This window comes from Microtus pennsylvanicus, chromosome 1 (assembly GCF_037038515.1).
Source record: "Microtus pennsylvanicus isolate mMicPen1 chromosome 1, mMicPen1.hap1, whole genome shotgun sequence".
Taxonomy (NCBI): domain Eukaryota; kingdom Metazoa; phylum Chordata; class Mammalia; order Rodentia; family Cricetidae; genus Microtus; species Microtus pennsylvanicus.
In genome coordinates, this window is record NC_134579.1 from 131617460 (window position 1) to 131636709 (window position 19250).

Below are 19250 nucleotides of genomic sequence, written 5' to 3' on the forward strand. Positions count from 1 at the left end.
TGATTTTGACATTCAATAGAAGTGCCCTTCATTCTTTGTCAGAATTTCTCTCCAGCCACTGATGTTTGAACTGTATGAAGTTCTTGTGGAATGGCTGTACTGTTTTCAAACTTCAGTTTGCAGAGTGGCTTTGTGAAAGCCTGTAGTTAGCACATGGTTTGTCTGGCTGTGGGCTGCCAGTCAAGTAGCCTGTGGCCTGGTGGGGACCTGTGGTCCATTAAGGATGATAGGGGCTGTCACTTTATCACAGTGATTCCTTTAAGAGCAGCTGCAGGCATTCAGAAAGTAGTTTTTGAAGACTCAGTATATGGTAGGCAATGTACGTTGACCAAACAAACACCAGAAGGCAAAGTTCATATGGTCGTAGATCTAGGGACTATTTATGTCAGACAAAAACCAGACATTACAGTGTGTGAGGCCACGAGGAAAAGGAACCTGGGGTTGAAGTTTCCGAGAGCCATTTGTAGGCTTTGTTCTCTGACTGAAGAAGAAAGAACAATGCATTTCAACTTGCATGTTGTACAGACAGCCTGGTCAATGAGCTACCCTGCTAAGACCCCAGTGGAGAGCTGAGTTACTGCAGAGTTTAACTTACAAGTTAGGTCTAGGAATTTTTGGCAACAATAATAAGCTAACATCATGACAATATACTATAATAAAAACCCACTCTAGGGCTATTTTTAGGTGATGTGAAGGGTGTTTGAACCAAGTGCTTCAGTCCTATGACAGGATGACTTCTAAGTGATTAAGAGGCCAGTACTGTGGCACACACCTTTGATCCCAGCACTCGGGAAGCAGAGGCAGGCAGATCTGTGAGTTAGAGGCCAGCATGGTCTACAGAGGGAGTTCCAAGATAGGCTCCAAAACTACAGAGAAGCCCTGTCTCAACCCCCCTACCCCAAAAAAGAGAGAAACCGGTACTGTTTACATAGTATGTTCTGGGCAAGTGAGCTCTTCATGTTCTAGGCTCAATGGCGCAAGATGATATAAAATTTCCTTATGGTACTTGGTGCAGAGGATAATTAAAATTATGAATTGTTTACTTCTGGAACTTTCATTATCGGACCACAGTTAACAGTGAGCCACAGAAACTTATGAAAAGTAAGTACTGTAGTAAGAAAACATTTCCTGAATTCTTTGTTGACAGATGGAGACCCTGCAGCTCTCTCCTGTAATGCTCTGAGGGACTTTTTGATGTCTCATTTGTGACTGAGATTTGCTTTTGTTTTGCAGGTGTGTGTGGTATACTGTCAGGAGCTGAAGTGCTGGTGCAGGGCTGTGATTAAGTCAATCGTCTCTTCCGCAGACCATTACCTGGCAGAGTGTTTCCTTGTGGATTTTGCCAAGTGCATTCCAGTAAAATCCAAAAAGTACATATGTGTTAATCTTGCCTCATCTACCTTAAGGAGACATATAGCAGTCTTAAAGGAAAATGTCAGCAAAGAAAATACATTGAATTCTTATTTAAAGAATTTTAAAGATGTGTTTCAATTATGAGTACATGTGTGTTGTGTATGTCTGTGTGTGTGCACCAGAAGACCATTGAATCCTTGGAGCTGGAGTTCCGGGCAGTTGTGAGCCGCCTAATGTGCGTGACAGAACCAAATTCAGGACCTCTGCCATAGCAGCATATGCTCTTAACTGCTAAGCTATCTCTCCATCAAAGTCAGTGTCAGTTTTTAAAGGAAGGAGAGACTTGGAAGCACAGGTGGTCAGAATGGGGCTCTTAGGAGGCTTCTGTTCTGAAAGCATAAGGCAAACCTTTGTCTCTGCATCTCTTGGTGCCTCTGCCAACTCCTATCTAGTCTGTTCCCTTAGCTTGCTCGTGGACACAGGAGCTCTTAGAGGGAGAGAGATGACTCAAGAATGAAGCTGCCAAGAGGTAAAAACTTTTTATCTCATAGAAGAGAAGGATGTAGACCAGTGTAAGGGTACACAGGGCAGAGTATGCATGCATACATTTGCGGTTAGCCTGCATAACACAGGGAGGGCATGACCATCTCTTAGGGTACGACACAGGAGCCAAAGATCTACTGGGCAGGCTGCTCCAAGTCTGGGACCGATTGTTATAGTTTACTGAAACTAATAGGCCAGTCTTTGTATTTGTGCCAACCTTTCCAGTTTCCATCCCAGAGTCAAGGTGGTCAGTTAAGTAAATATAAGGGCCCTCTTCCCATGAATAAGGCGCTTAACAAAGGAGGCTAGAGTTACATCAGTGGCATGCGACAAATGGGACATGAGGGTTTACAGAGCACAGGAAGAAAGCAGCTTTACAACTTCGATGGTTTTGTTTGGTTTTTATTTAGGACAAGAGAATTACGTGATGAAGGAGCCATGTCATTCAGTAAAGCCACCATTTTCTCATCTCCCTAGATAACAAGCCTGTGTGTGTCTGTGAAGGGAATGGATGGTGGGGCAGAAAGAGAGTCAGTTAATATTTGAAATGTCCTAGGGTGATGTGACTGGTAGTTTGTCTGAAGAAAAATGGAGTAAAGATATTGAACTTACAACTATCAAATCCCAGTCCTCCAGCTCTAGTGGCATCAGTGTCTGTTTGCAGAAACTTTTGTGTGATTCTGAGATGGTGTGTGTGTTGGGTTGATAGTTAAGCCACAGTACACACAGGGAGGCTAGAGGATTGCTCCCAGGAGTCAGTGCTCTCCTTCTCTTCTGAGACCATGTGGGTGTCTCAGGCTTGGCGGCAGGTGTGTTGGCCCTCTGAGGTACCCCACCTGCCTTAATTGGTATTTTTTTTCTTTTCTTTTTTTTTTTTTGGTTTTAGTTTGTCTGATTTTTATTTTTTTATTTATTTAAAAATTTATTTATTTATTAAAGATTTCTGTCTCTTCCCCGCCACCGCCTCCCATTTCCCTCCCCCTCCCCCAACCAAGTCCCCCCCTCCTCAGCCCGAAGAGCAATCAGGGTTCCCTGTCCTGTGGGAAGTCCAAGGAACCCCCACCTCCATCCAGGTCTAGTAAGTTGAGCATCCAAACTGCCTAGGCTCCCACAAAGCCAGTGCGTGCAGTAGGATCAGAAACCCATTGCCATTGTTATTGAGTTCTCAGTAGTCCTCATTGTCCGCTATATTCAGAGAGTCCGGTTTTATCCCAGGCTTTTCCAGACCCAGGCCAGCTGGTCTTGGTGAGTTCCCAGTAGAACATCCCCATTGTCTCAGTGTGTGGGTGCACCCCTCGTGATCCTGAGTTCCATGCTCGTGCTCTCTCTCTTTCTGCTCCTGATTTGGACCTTGAGATTTCAGTCCTGTGCTCCAATGTGGGTCTCTGTCTCTATCTCCTTTCATCGCTTGCTGAAGGTTAGTATTCAGGAGGATGCCTATATGTTTTTCTTTGGGTTCTCCTTATTTAGCTTCTCTAGGATCACTAATTATAGGCTCAATGTCCTTGGTTTATGGCTAGAAACCAAATATGAGTGAGTACATCCCATGTTCCTCTTTTTGGGTCTGGCTTACCTCACTCAGGATAATGTTTTCTATTTCCATCCATTTGCATGCAAAATTCAAGAAGTCCTTGTTTTTTATTGCTGAGTAGTACTCTAATATGTATATATTCCATACTTTCTTCATCCATTCTTCCATTGAAGGGCATCTAGGTTGTTTCCAGGTTCTGGCTATCACAAACAATGCTGCTATGAACATCGTAGAGCATATACTTTTGTTGTATGATAAGGCCTCTCTTGGGTATATTCCCAAGAGTGGTATTGCTGGGTCCAGGGGTAAGTTGATCCCTAATTTCCTGAGAAACCGCCATACTGCTTTCCAAAGTGGTTGCACAAGTTTGCATTCCCACCAGCAATGGATGAGTGTACCCCTTTCTCCACAACCTCTCCAACAAAGGCTATCATTGGTGTTTTTGATTTTAGCCATTCTGACAGGTGTAAGATGGTATCTTAAAGTTGTCTTGATTTGCATTTCCCTGATCGCTAAGGAAGTTGAGCATGACCTTAAGTGTCTTTTGGCCATTTGAACTTCTTCTGTTGAGAATTCTCTGTTCAGCTCAATGCCCCATTTTATAATTGGGTTGATTAGCCTTTTACGGTCTAGTTTCTTGAGATCTTTATATATTTTGGAGATCAGACCTTTGTCAGTTGCGGGGTTGGTGAAGATCTTCTCCCAGTTAGTGGGTTGCCTTTGTGTCTTAGCGACAGTGTCCTTTGCTTTACAGAAGCTTCTCAATCTCAGGAGGTCCCATTTATTCAATGAGGTCCTTAATGTCTGTGCTGCTGGGGTTATACGTAAGAAGTGGTCCCCCGTGCCCATGTGTTGTAGAGTACTTCTCACTTTCTCTTCTATCAGGTTTACTGTGTTCATACTGATATTGAGGTCTTTAATCCATTTGGACTTGAGTTTTGTGCATGGTGATAAATATGGATCTATTTTTATTCTTCTACAGGTTGACATCCAGTTTTGCCAGCACAATTTGTTGAAGATGCTCTCTTTTTTCCATTGTATACTTTTAGCTCCTTTATCGAAAATCAGGTGTTCATAGGTTTGTGGGTTAATGTCGGGGTCTTCTATTCGATTCCATTGGTCGACTTCTCTGTTTTTTTTTTTAATTTATTTATTTATTAAAGATTTCTGTCTCTTCCCCGCCACCGCCTCCCATTTCCCTCCCTCTCCCCCAATTAAGTCTCCCCCCCAGCCCGAAAAGCAATCAGGGTTCCCTGTCCTGTGGGAAGTCCAAGGAACCCCCACCTCCATCCAGGTCTAGTAGGTTGAGCATCCAAACTGCCAGGCTCCCACAAAGCCAGTGCGTGCAGTAGGATCAGAAACCCATTGCCATTGTTCTTGAGTTCTCAGTAGTCCTCATTGTCCGCTATGTTCAGAGAGTCCGGTTTTATCCCAGGCTTTTCCAGACCCAGGCCAGCTGGCCTTGGTGAGTTCCCAATAGAACATCCCCATTGTCTCAATGTGTGGGTGCACCCCTCGTGATCCTGAGTTCCATGCTCGTGCTCTCTCTCTTTCTGCTCCTGATTTGGACCTTGAGTTTTCAGTCCTGTGCTCCAATTTAGGTCTCTGTCTCTGTCTCCTTTCATCGCTTGCTGAAGGTTAATATTCAGGAGGATGCCTATATGTTTTTCTTTGGGTTCTCCTTATTTAGCTTCTCTAGGATCACTAATTATAAGCTCAATGTCCTTGGTTTATGGCTAGAAACCAAATATGAGTGAGTACATCCCATGTTCCTCTTTTTGGGTCTGGCTTACCTCACTCAGGATAGTGTTTTCTATTTCCATCCATTTGTATGCAAAATTCATGAAGTCCTTGTTTTTTATTGCTGAGTAGTACTCTAATATGTATATATTCCATACTTTCTTCATCCATTCTTCCATTGAAGGGCATCTAGGTTGTTTCCAGGTTCTGGCTATCAGAAACAATGCTGCTATGAACATTGTAGAGCATATACTTTTGTTGTATGATAAGGCCTCTCTTGGGTATATTCCCAAGAGTGGTATTGCTGGGTCCAGGGGTAAGTTGATCCCGAATTTCCTGAGAAACCGCCATACTGCCTTCCAAAGTGGTTGCACAAGTTTGCATTCCCACCAGCAATGGATGAGTGTACCCCTTTCTCCACAACCTCTCCAACAAAGGCTATCATTGGTATTTTTGATTTTAGCCATTCTGACAGGTGTAAGATGGTATCTTAAAGTTGTCTTGATTTGCATTTCCCTGATCGCTAAGGAAGTTGAGCATGACCTTAAGTGTCTTTTGGCCATTTGAATTTCTTCTGTTGAGAATTCTCTGTTCAGCTCAATGCCCCATTTTATAATTGGGTTGATTAGCCTTTTACGGTCTAGTTTCCTGAGTTCTTTATATATTTTGGAGATCAGACCTTTGTCAGTTGCGGGGTTGGTGAAGATCTTCTCCCAGTTGGTGGGTTGCCTTTGTGTCTTAGTGACAGTGTCCTTTGCTTTACAGAAGCTTCTCAATCTCAGGAGGTCCCATTTATTCAATGAGGTCCTTAATGTCTGTGCTGCTGGGGTTATACGTAAGAAGTGGTCTCCTGTGCCCATGTGTTTTAGAGTACTTCCCACTTTCTCTTCTATCAGGTTTACTGTGTTCATACTGATATTGAGGTCTTTAATCCATTTGGACTTGAGTTTTGTGCATGGTGATAGATATGGATCTATTTTCATTCTTCTACAGGTTGACATCCAGTTTTGCCAGCACAATTTGTTGAAGATGCTCTCTTTTTTCCATTGTATACTTTTAGCTCCTTTATCGAAAATCAGGTGTTCATAGGTTTGTGGGTTAATGTCAGGGTCTTCTATTCGATTCCATTGGTCGACTTCTCTGTTTTTATGCCAATACCAAGCTGTTTTCAATACTGTAGCTCTGTAGTAGAAGTCAGGGATGGTAATGCCTCCAGACGCTCCTTTGTTGTATAAGATTGTTTTGGCTATCCTGGGTTTTTTGTTTTTCCATATAAAGTTGATTATTGTCTTCTCCAGATCTGTGAAGAATTTTGATGGGATTTTGATGGGGATTGCATTGAATCTATAGATTGCTTTTGGTAGAATTGCCATTTTTACTATGTTGATCCTCCCAATCCAGGAGCAAGGAAGATCTTTCCATTTTCTGGTTTCCTCTTCAGTTTCTTTCTTCAAAGACTTAAAGTTCTTGTCAAATAGATCTTTCACATCCTTGGTCAGAGTTACCCCAAGATATTTTATGCTATTTGTGGCTATCGTGAAAGGTGATGCTTCTCTAATTTTGCTCTCTGTTTCCTTATCCTTAGTGTATAGGAAGGCAACTGATTTTTTGGAGTTGATCTTGTATCCTGCCACATTACTAAAGGTGTTTATCAGCTGTAGAAGTTCTTTGGTTGAGTTTTTGGGGTCGCTTATGTATACTATCATATCATCTGCAAATAACGAGAGCTTAACTTCTTCTTTTCCAATATGAATCCCCTTGATCCCTTTATGTTGTCTTATTGCTATTGCTAGAACTTCAAGCACTATATTGAAGAGGTATGGAGAGAGTGGACATCCTTGTCGTGTTCCTGATTTTAGTGGGATTGCTTTGAGTTTTTCTCCATTTAATTTAATGTTAGCTGTTGGCTTGCTGTAAATAGCTTTTATTATATTTAGGTATGACCCTTGTGTCCCTAATCTCTCCAAGACTTTTATCATAAAGGGGTGTTGAATTTTGTCAAATGCTTTTTCAGCATCTAATGAAATGATCATATGGTTTTTTTCTTTCAGTTTATTTATATGGTGGATTACATTGATAGATTTGCGTATGTTGAACCAGCCCTGCATCTCTGGGATGAAGCCTACTTGATCATAATGGATAATTTTTCTAATGTGTTCTTGGATTCGGTTTGCCAGTATTTTATTGAGAATTTTTGCGTCGATATTCATGAGTGAGATAGGCCTGTAATTTTCTTTCTTGGTTGGGTCTTTGTGTGGTTTTGGTATCAGGGTAACTGTAGCTTCATAAAAGGAATTTGGCAATGACTCTTCTGTTTCTATATTGTGAAATACATTAAGGAGTATAGGTATTAGCTCTTCTTGGAAGTTCTGGTAGAATTCTGCATTGAAACCATCTGGTCCTGGGCTTTTTTTGGAAGGTAGATTTTTGATAACGGTTTCTACTTCTTCGTGACTAACAGGTCTATTTAGATCGTTCACCTGGTTTTGGTTTAGCTTTGGTATGTGGCACTTACCTAAAAAAATGTCCATTTCTTTTGCATTTTCTAGTTTTGTGGCATACAGGCTTTTGTAGTAAGATCTAATGAGTCTCTGAATTTCCTCTGTGTCTGTGGTTATGTCCCCCTTTTCATTTCTGATATCATTTATTTGCGTGTTCTCTCTCTGTCATTTAATTTGTTTGGATAGGGGTTTGCCGATCTTGTTGATTTTCTCCAAGAACCAACTTTTTGTTTCATTGATTCTTTGGACTGTTTTCTGTGTTTCTGTTTTGTTGATTTCCACCCTCAGTTTGATTATTTCCAGTCTTCTACTCCTCCTAGGTGAGTCTGCTTCTTTTTTTTCTAGAGCTTTTAGGTATGCTGTTAAGTCTCCAATGTGAGCTTTCTCTGTTTTCTTTAAGTGGGCACTTAGTGCTATGAACTTTCCTCTTAGCACTGCTTTCATCGTGTCCCATAGGTTTGAGTATGTTGTCCCTTCATTTTCATTAAATTCAAGGAAGACTTTAATTTCTTTCTTGATTTCTTCCTTGACCCAGGTGTGGTTCAGTAGTTGACTGTTCAGTTTCCATGAGTTTGTCGGTTTTCTGGAGGTAGGATTATTGTTGAATTCTAACTTTAATCCGTGGTGATCTGATAAGACACAGGTGGACACTGATATTTTTTTGTATCTGTGGAGGTTTCCTTTGTTTCCGAGTATGTGGTCAATTTTCGACAAGGTTCCATGGGCTGCAGAGAAGAAGGTATATTCTTTCCTATTTGGGTGGAATGTTCTATAGATGTCTGTTAAGTCCATTTGCTTCATTACCTCCAGTCTTAATTGGTATTTTAAAATCTGAAATAGCCAGGCATGGTGATGGTGACACGTGCCTGTAATCCTAGCACTTGGATATGGAAGCAGGCCTGTATGAACTATGTGAGACCTGTATAAAAGAATAAAAATAAAATTTTATGTGAAGTTCTTCCCAGGTTCAGTTGTTGTTCAGTATTTCTCACCAGTTGTAGCCTCACTGGACATTTTTTTTTTTGCCTAAACTCCTGTACCATGGAATTTTAATAACAGATTATTTATGCATACTATTTCGACATATTAAAAACTCCTGCTCCTTAGGGAACAGCTTAAGGCCCTTTGGTCAGGTGTCTCTAAGGGTTGTTGTAACTATATAAGAAAAAGGAAGAATTGTTTCCTATATAAAGTATATTATGTAAGTATGCACTAAATGAATTATGTGATTTTTTTTACTTATAATAGAATTATTTGTATTTTACTTTTAAGCATCCGAGTCGCAGTAGAATCCTTTATGCAGCTTCCTTATAGAGCAAAAAAGTTCAGACTTTATTGTACCAAGCCTGTGACATTGCACATTGACTTCTGTGAGGACAGCGCTGAGATTATGTAAGTACAGCTTCTTTTTGACCGTTTAAAATGTTGACACCCCTTTAGTCCTGTGTGTGTCCACCATTTGTTATGAAGAACACAATCAGAGAAGGTAAAGTCTAGTTAACTAAAAATTAATTCCATAGCTGGACAGTGGTGGCGCACGCCTTTAATCCCAACACTCAGGAAGCAGAGGCAGGCGGATCTCTGAGTTTGAGGCCAGTCTGGTTCTAGGACAGACCCCAAAGCTACACAGAAAAACCCTATCTTTAAAAAACAACAACAACAACAAAAAAAACCAAACAAATTGATTCCACCTGCATGCAGGTTTGAGCCAATAGCTCTGTAATGTATGGTGTGTGGCATTGTGAAGTCACTGTTTGCCTCCAGATTAAATCTTAACTAAAACGATCTGACATAAGACAGGCTTATTGAATAAGGGGATAGGATCTGATGTCTTGGGTATCTTAGAAATAAAAGACAATAGCCTGCCACAAAAAATAATTGAAACTTGAATTTTTTACACTTTCCTTCCGAGTATACAGCATGGGAAATGAGATGAGAAGGCAATGAAACATCATGAAAGAACGAACCCGTGCTGATTTCAGGGTGTTTAAGTATAAGGATGAGAGCAGTTTCTTTATTTTATATTTAAACAAATTGACAGCAATTTTACAGAGCACTTTGGTTGTTTCGGGGATGAGTAAAAGTAGCTGTTGTAGTGCAGTTTTTGTATGTGGCGGCTCTCCAGTCACCTTCCTCTGTCTTTTATTTTGAGTGTATTTGGATACCACTTAGCTTCATTTGCCAACAAGATGAGTTATAAGTTGCTTTATCTCTATGAATTTTTTCTAAAATTAAAAACAGGGAAATTAGGGTGCTGTGATAATTAAAGGAAATATAATAAGCCAGGTGTGGTGGCATATTCCTATAATCCACATTCTCAAGGCTGATGCAAGAGGACTCCTTGTTGACTTGGTGATACTGTAAGATTTGATCTTAAAAACAAGCAGAAACAATACAAAACATAAGAGAATTCACTGTAAGTTCTGGTAACTGCAGTAGTGAAAATGAGTATTTTCTATTTTTATCATTTTTTTTATTATGAGAAATCTATAATGAGACCTTATTACCAAATTAAACCAAACTGCTTTGAAAATGACCGAGCCTCCTTGAATGGTATTTTTTCCCACTTTTACTGAAAATAGATATTTTCTTTCTCACATAATACATCCCAATTAGAGTTTCTCAGTTCTTCCCCTCATCCCCTCCTATCCAGATTGTAGCGAGAATTCTATTTGGTCTTAATAATAAAAACCCTGAGTCAGATATTAGGGGGTAAATGCTGAAAGATCAGAGAAGCAGAGTAGCCAGCCCCTAGTTTTTACCCCTACTGAATCCTCAGACCCAAATGGGCGATCCCTTTCCTAGGAATCCTTAGACTGAATGCAGGGGAGCCTGTCTCCACTTCTCTAGTGCTGGGATTAAAGTTGTGTGCCTCCCAAGTGCTGGGACCAAAGGTATGAGAATGACCCAAGGCTGTTTAATCCTTCACTGGAATCCTGTGGAAATGTTAGATTTAAGGAGATTTAAGGAAGTGATAGTCTCATATGGCATGCATTCACCTTTTGCAGGTATTATTAAACTGCTTGATGTTGTTCACATTGGTTATAGAAGGAACAAGTAGGACATGGTTTACAATTTTCTTGGCTTGTTGCCAAGTGATGAAAAAAATCATTTTTTTAACCTTTGTTATTGACATGGTGTTTTTAATGAAATTTTGGGGACTGCAGAACACTTCCTATTAATAACTGATTAATTTCATCATTACCTTTATTAGAGGCCCTGGCAGAACCGTATGGGATCTAATGTGATACACACACACACATATACACATAAACACATACATATATGGGATCTGATGTGTGATATATATGTGATGATTCCTATTTCCAATTATTTCTTCCTTAGCTCTGGAACAGAAATTTCAAAGCACCACACCTGAAGTGGGTGGTGGGCCAAGTGGGCGGGCTGTAGACTATTGGGTTGTCCCAAATGTTGATGCCAATTGTAGGCAGAAGTATGTAAATCCATGAGAGCCCGAATAAAAGACTATCGAGGTTGACTTTGGGGTTAAGCTCATTAAACCTGTCAGTGTCCAGAGCAGGATGTCTCGGCCAGGGAGAGGAATCTGCCGTGTAGAACAAGCTGGCTGACTCAAGCACGTTCCTCCTGCATGTTTCTTTATTTCTTGGGGGAAGAAGAAAGAAAAGGCCATTCTTACAAGGCTTTCAGTTTGTAGATATACAGGCAAGTTAGCAATTCCATACATGGTAACAGTAATATCAAGCATGCATTTCAGAGTCCCAAAAGCAGGTGAAGGAGGCCTCTTACATCTCAGAGGGGCAGGCATGGCTGTAAAGCTCCACGCAAGATATCGGGAGGATTAATTAAGGATGGGATTTTAAACCACTAGAGATTTCTAAGTTTTCCTGCACTTAATTGTAGCTAAAGTTTATGATTAATTGTAGAAAAATGCAGCAGCACTGCCATACTTTGTGAGCATTTCTCTTTTCTTCCCTGGTGGCTGATAATCCAGTAGGGTAGCCATAGCAACCTGTTTTGATTCCAGCAGGGTGCCTGCCAGTACCCACGTGAGAATTTTTCTCTCTGAGGCTGGTTTCTGCGACTCAGGCCCCTTTCCTGTGTCTCTAGGGGTAAAGGTATAAACAGTTAATTTCCTGGGCTATGGTCTTATGTTAACTGAAACCAAGGTGAAGGGTAAATACAGAGTATTTTTTTTTTGCCAACAAATCATAACAGGATTTATTACTCAAATTGTCCCCTTTTCCTTCATTCTTAAGCAATACATTTACAATTTGAAAAGATAATATTTTACTGATGTAATATTCAACTCATCTTGTTTGAGCATCAGTGAGATGGCTCAGTGTGAAATGTCTGTGGTGTGCACATTGGAACCTCTCCATGGTCACCATATGAAGATGGCCAAAAGAAGATTCCAAAAAGTTGTCTTCTAGTCTCCACATATCTGCTATGACCTACAAACCCAGAATCACCTTACAGATACATACAAAAGAATTTTTTAAAAATAAAACTCATTGCTGCTCTATTATCTGGAATCAACGTATAATATGTTTAGAAGGCAGTACTTCAAGATGAAGTGACAAATGGAAAAGTCATGGAGACAGGAACAAGAAAATAGAACAGTAAATAATATATACATATCTATAGCACATCAAGCTATGTTATGAGATATAGAGTTGATTGCTGATTATTCTATTTTATTACATATCAACCGAAGAAAATCATGCTTTGAATATGCGTATGAGGTATTTACTGTTTCTCAGATTCTCTAGTATTAAGTCTTTTCACATTAACGTCATTAAAACATGCTATATCACAACAACATAACTGACACAAATTCACATCCATAAACTTTTACAGCTGGATTAGATATTTAATGTAATTGAAGAGCAGTGTGAAATCTCACAGGGTTCCATCATCATTTAAATTTGTAGGGCCTTCCTTCATATGAGTTTGCAGGTGCAAACAAAGTAAAGGACACTATAATCTACGGACAAATTGCTGATATTGGCAGCATTTCTTCTCCATAATCAATACTCGTGTAACTTAATAATGTATGTTCACTGAAGATGTTGCCAAATTCTTTATAGTTAGAATCTTTTCAGTGTTTTGCACTTCCTCAAAGACTACTGTAATATGAAAAGGCTGTAACCAATTGTGCACTAAAAGCTTATTCTTGTAGAAAAACTACCATAAAATAAAAAAATTACCACACTGACTATAAGGTGTCTGTACAGTATATTTTCTCATGAATTTGAAGACTTCTGATACATGCAAAGGGTTTTCAATATTAGTTACATTCATAGGGTTTCTTTCCTCTGTGTTCCTTTATATTTTTGAAGACTACTGTGAAAGGCATTACTACACTGATTTCATTCACAGGGTTTCTCTCTGCTATGTGTTCTTTTATGACTTAAAGGACTACTGTGATATATAAAGGCTTTATCACATTGATTGCATTGATAATTTTTCTCTCCCATATGTGTTTTATTTATTTGGAGAAGATGCTAATATTAAAAGGCTTTACCACACTGATTACATTCATAGGGTTTCTTTCCAGTGTGTGTTCTTTACCTTTGATGACAGGATTGTGTAAAATCTTCACCATACCAACTATATTCATAAGTTTCCTCTCCAGTGTGTGCGCTTCCATATATTCGCAGTCGACTGTGATATCCAGTGGGTTCATCATCTTGGATATTTTTACAGGGCTTCTCTTCCATGTGAATTCTCTCATGCCTCTAAAGAGGACTTCCACATCTTCTAGAACTTTGAGAATACTCTTCAATATCATGACCTTCCCAATTGTAGTCAATGGCAGTGAGGTTCCTGATGGTCTGCAGCATCTCATTGTTGTAGAGATTCTTCTGCGAAGGGTCCAGCAAAGCCCACTCCTGAAGTGAAGTTCACATGCACATCATCATAGGTCACTGCATTCATGGCCTGGCAGTCTTCCTTGTTTGATAGCTGCGCATAACTCACCATGCCCAAGCTGCACATCTCAACCACGCTCTCCCAATATGGAGCCCAAGATGCAGCAAACAGGGCAAAATACAGAGTATTAATAGCTTGTTAGGTTAGAGCAAAGGCTGGTAGATACACCTTCCTGAGGCTGCTACTAGAGAATTCAGGGCCACCCAGACCTGTTTATCAGTAGGAGCAAACATGCTGTCTCTCTGCTCAGTGCCTCCTGCTTGGAGCTCCTGTATTGTCAGTAAGTCCTGTCAGTAAAGATAGTTGTGGGGGACATGTTTTATGCAGATTTGTTATGAGAACAAAGGTTTGAGTGGATGCTTCCACAAGGCTTCATGGTGTGGGGAAGGTATCCAGGAAAAGTCAGGTTTATACACTGCTGGTATACTATAGAAGGGAGAAACGTCATGACCTCACAAGACTTCTACAGAGTTGACAGTGACATCCAAAAGACAGGTGTTCCCCCAGCTCTGCAAAGCAGGTTCTCCACAAGATCATGTTTCTGTGGTTTTGTCTAATAGATCTTTTAGCTGTACATTTATTGTATAATACTCTTGGGCTCAGCACAGATATCAAAGAATTATTAGGAAACACAAAGAACAGTGTAGAGAGCCGCTGAGATCTTCCCTTCTGCTTTGGGGTGAATCTACAACCACCACAGGAGTGAGCAAGAGTTGCCCCCCCCCCTTTTTTTAAAGGCAAGAAGCTCTGCCTCTGTTGGCCAGATAGCCCAAGGTCATGAGTGGGGTGAATCCTCACTACACCTTGCCTCTTAGAACCGCCTTCATTGTGTTCCATAAGTTTGAGTTTTTCAATTCTAGGAAGCACTTCATTTCTTTCTTGACCCATTTTTAATCCAGTAGTTAGTTGTTTGTTTTCTATGAGTTTGCAAGCTTTCTATTTCTGTTGTTGATGTCCAGATTTAATTTGTGTAGGATGTGAGGTATTATTTCAGTTTTGTATCTGCTGAGACTGACTTTGTGTCCAACTATGTGGTCAGTTTTGGAGAAACCATGAGGTACTTAGAAGAAGGTATATTCTTTTGTGTTTGGGTGAAATGTTCTGTAAATTGTTAAGAATTGTGATGTGCTTTTGGAATATCTTACTTTCTCCATTTATTGTGAATGAAAGTTTGCTGGATATAGAAGTTTTGCTTGGCATCTGTGGTCTCTTAGAGTCTGTAGCACATCTGTCCAGACCATTCTTGCTTTTAGAGTTTCCATTGAGAAATTGAGTATAATTCCAAGAGTTCTACATTTATATGTTGCTTGGTCTTTTTCCCCTGCAGCTTTTAATATTCTTTCTTCGCTGTGTACATTTAGTGTTTTGATTATTATGTATCAAGGGGACTTCATTTTCTGGTCCAGTCCATATGCTTCTTGTACACATCTCCTTTAGGTTGGGGAAATTTTATTTTGTGTTGAAAGTATTTTCTGGGCCTATGTCATAGGTTTCTTCTCCTTCCTCTATTCTATTCTATTCTATTCTATTCTATTCTATTCTATTCTATTCTATTTATTTATTTTGCAAGTCAGGGTTTGCCTGTATAGTCCTGGCTGTCTTGGAATTCACTCTGTAGACTGGCTTTGGACTCACAAGAGATCATCCTACTGTCTCTGCCTTCCAAGTGCTGGGCTTAAAGGTGTGTACCACCACTGCCTGGCCTATTCCTATTATTATTTTGTTGTTGTTTTTTTCAAGACAGGGTTTTCTCTGTAACAATTCTGACTGTCCTGGAACCAGGCTGGCCTCAAACTCAGAGATCCACCTGCCTCTGCCTCCTGAGTGCTGGGATTAAAGATATGCACCATCACCACCCAGCTAGTGTAGTGTTTGTGGTGTGTGTGTGTGCGTGCACAGTTTTGTTTTCTGTTTTGTGGAGATAATTTCCAAAAAAGATGGAGAGTGGTCAAGGAAAGATAGCTGACCTTGACCTGACCTTCCACACATACCTTAGGTTAGGATCCATGAAGGGGGCATCTTGGCAGGTTGAGGATAAGGTGTGCCACTAAGAGACCACAGCACAGAACAGATTTCATCAGTTTTCCTAGGCTGACTGGTCACTCCTCCTCAAGACTGGGGCTTCTCTGTAAGAGAGGAGAGAAGAGCAGGGAATAGAAAATAGAGAAAACCAGTGAGAAGTAGGAGTGGGAAAGGTGGTAGTGGCATAGTTAAGGGGTGGTGTGTGTGTGTGTGTGTGTGTGTGTGTGTGAGAGAGAGAGAGAGAGAGAGAGAGAGAGAGAGAGAGAGAGAGAGCGCACGCTGGAGGGAGTTTAGGGTGGGGGAGAGGTGAGAAGGGCTAGGATGGTGAACTTTAGTTTTTTTGTTTGGATTTTGGTTTTTTTGTTTTTCAAGACAGGGTTTCTCTGTGTAACAGCCCTAGCTATCCTGGAACTAGCTGTTGTAGCCCAGGCTGGTCTCGAACTCACAGAGATCCACCTACATCTGCTTCCCCAGTGCTGGGATTAAAGGCGTGCGCCCCCACCTGGCTGGATGGTGAACTCTGAAATGTGTGACAGGTACTTGTTAGTGAGGGAGCCTTGGGGCCAGCAGAGCTCTGATATGCTAATAGCACCACAAGTTGCCAGAAGGGAGGGAAATGACTCCTTTGGGTAGGGGGTAACCAGCATCACAAGTTCCTAAGGAATGCTAGCTTTTATCTAACCACCAGAAATCCTCCTACAGTCCGGGTTGAGCCCATTTTTGGATATTAGGACTGCCTTTTGGAGTTTGGGAAATTGGAGTTTCCTCTGGACCTAACAGGAATGAGCTTTTTTTGTTCTTTCTAAGCCCCCCTTTGTTCGTCTTTTGCAGTGCCTATATCTTTTTCTCCAGCATTCTTTGTGAAGTATACTAAAGATGTAGACTGAGCAAGCTGGTGGAGATGAAAACCAACTGGGGCCAGGGTCTAGCGCCTCGGAGTGAGGGCCACCCAGAGAGTGTAGCTGACTTTTCCAGGGCTGACTGGGGTTGGTTGGTCAGTGTGTGGTGCCATTCTCTATGGCAGCCAGTGATGGGTGGTGCACACTTGGCTCTCACCAAAGAACTTGGACTGTGTTTGGGAAAATGGGTTTGTTGCAGGGAACTTGGGACAGTGGTGTGATAGGAGGTGCCATACATTGGAATAGGGGGAGTGTCATCTCAGCAGAGCTGTGAAGATGGCGTTGTCATACATATCTGGAGTCTATACCCTGAAGCAGACCTGGCATAAGCTCCTTGTATGCTTGATAGTGTGGGAAACACCCATCATCCAGCTAATAAATGGCAGTGGTATATTAGCATAGGCTTTTTACTTAATGAAATCACACCTGTTTGCCGTTCCAGACCTGCCACAAAATGGGACAGTGCAGCCATCCAGTACTTTCAGAACATTCTAAGAGGTAAGGCCAGGGGTGTTTGCACACTGTTTTGAGTTGATACATGTGCTAGCTTACACTTCTGTTGCCAGATGTCTGAGATCCACGTGCATGGATGTGGCCCCCTTCATGGTGCTCCTGAAGTTACTTGGAGCACCTTCCATGCCAGACATCACATTGATTATGCCCCTGTAATTTTACAGGTGGATTTGGATGTCAGTAATTGTCAGTTGAAATTAAAACAAAAACGAAAACAAACTGGCTGGTTGTGTAGAGGACCCCTCCCAAAGTAACAGTCTCTGCCTCTCAAGAGTGCTTTTAAATGCTGAGGGCATACAAAGTGAATGTGTATATATTTTCTTGATCCAGCAGTTATGAAAAGCAAGGGATAAGTGTACTTTTGTTTAACGATTATTGTTGCTAACTTAAGGCATGTTTGTCGACATCTGCTGACCTTTGCAGATCTGTCAGCAAAACCTGGAATTTGAAGACCTTAATGCTATAAACACCTTTACTTCAGTTTCAGTATACATTTTATACACGAATGTAGCAAAGAAACCAGTAACCCAAGGAAGCTTTCTGCTCAGAAAAACATAATCAGAAAAGCATGCAGATAATCTCCAGTGAACACATACTGAATTTTAACAGAGCAGCCCTTTTCTCAGAACTTCCTCAGCACAGACCAATTTAAACACAGTTGCCTAGCACATACCATAGATTGTATCTGGGAAAGCACAAAAGCAAGCTGAAAGCCATATCCAGATTTAGGGTACACTGACCAGATGGGGTTCTATAGCTATGTTCTGACATCCAACAAAATGTCTTATAAATTGAATGTGAATGTTTGTCTCAGAACAGTTCAGGGAACAGATGCACTTGAGGTAAAAGGCTCTGCCCCTTTCCCTGGTGCCTCTCCCAGTTCCCCAAGGCATTGTCCACCATGGGTCATTCTTTTGACTGTGCTCTGACACTGTTTATGTTGTAATATCTGTCCTAACTCACGTCAGCATCCTGTGCTGCACCTACCTTTTAGGACTGTTCAGAAGTCTACGTGCCTGTGAAAAGCATGTTACAGGTTACCTAATGAGGCTGTGCTTGCCTTAAAAAATACTTAATGTCAGCTCACTTGTATGTCCATTTATTGCCATTTAGAAACTACCCAAGTGGAAGCAAAACTTTGTGCTGTGGAAGAAGATACCTTTGAGGTTTACCTTTATGCAACAATAAAAAATGAAAAAGTAAGTGAAAAATTTGGGGAGGACAGGGTTGCTTTCTGGTTTTAGTTTTTTGAGATAGTCATATATAACCCAGGCTAGCCTTGAACTCTTAAACTTTCATTGTTGCTGAGGATGATCTTAATTTTTTGTTATTTTAACCATTAGAATTGGACAAAAGAAACAGACGGGAAAGAGCCCAAGAAAAGGCACATGAAACAGACTCACTTGTTCCCACGCTCAGGAATTCCAAAAACCTTAAACTAGAAGTAATAATATGTATGCAAAGGACCTGGTACAGACCTATGCAGGCCCTGTGCATGCTGCCTTAGCTCATGAGTTTTGCTTATGTTGATTTAGAGGGCCTTGTTTTCTTGGTGCCTTCCATCCCCTCTGGCTCCTTATACTCTTTCTGCCTTCTTTCCTCGGGGTGACCTGAGGGGAGAGGTTTGTTAGTTGGCCCATATAGGGCAGAGTGTTCCAAGGTCTATCCTCACTCTTCTGCAGAGTAGCTAGCCTGAGTCAGTGTATTCGTTTCCTCTCCAGCAGGAGGAAGCTTCTCAGATGGTGGTTGAGCAAGGCACTGACCTTTGAGTAAAGCAGAATATCATTAGAGTCATTTTGTTGCAATTTTTTAAAAGAACACTAGCATTTGGTTTTACCTAGATCCTTAGGCTATCTAGTATCAGGTTTTTGGTCACCCAAGCACTGGATGACTTTATACTCTTAATTTTTTTTTTTTTTTTTTTTTTTTTTTTTGGTTTTTCGAGACAGGGTTTCTCTGTGGCTTTGGAGCCTGTCCTGGAACTAGCTCTGTAGACCAGGCTGGTCTCGAACTCACAGAGATCCGCCTGCCTCTGCCTCCCAAGTGCTGGGATTAAAGGCGTGCACCACCATCGCCCGGCCTTATACTCTTAATTTTGCCTCTACCCCCAAGTGCTGGGTATTACAGGCATGGGGCCATCATAGCTGGCAAGATTTGTATTTTGAAAATGTTTATCCTTATTTAAAACTTTAAATATCACACTGGGAGTTGTTTTAACCTTTGAAGGTCTATCTT

The 19250-nt window shown here is 41.0% G+C and overlaps 1 protein-coding gene across 2 annotated transcripts in view; it reads left to right on the top strand.

The window, feature by feature from the left end:
* Tdrd12 (tudor domain containing 12) overlaps positions 1-19250 on the top strand; it is a 74232-nt gene that overhangs the window by 10448 nt on the left and 44534 nt on the right. For both annotated transcript variants that reach the window (XM_075957882.1, XM_075957889.1), the window contains exons 3-6: positions 1234-1370; positions 8941-9060; positions 16945-17000; positions 18129-18214. In XM_075957882.1, coding sequence (XP_075813997.1) covers positions 1234-1370; positions 8941-9060; positions 16945-17000; positions 18129-18214 — 399 coding nt within the window. The remainder of the gene's footprint in view (positions 1-1233; positions 1371-8940; positions 9061-16944; positions 17001-18128; positions 18215-19250) is intronic.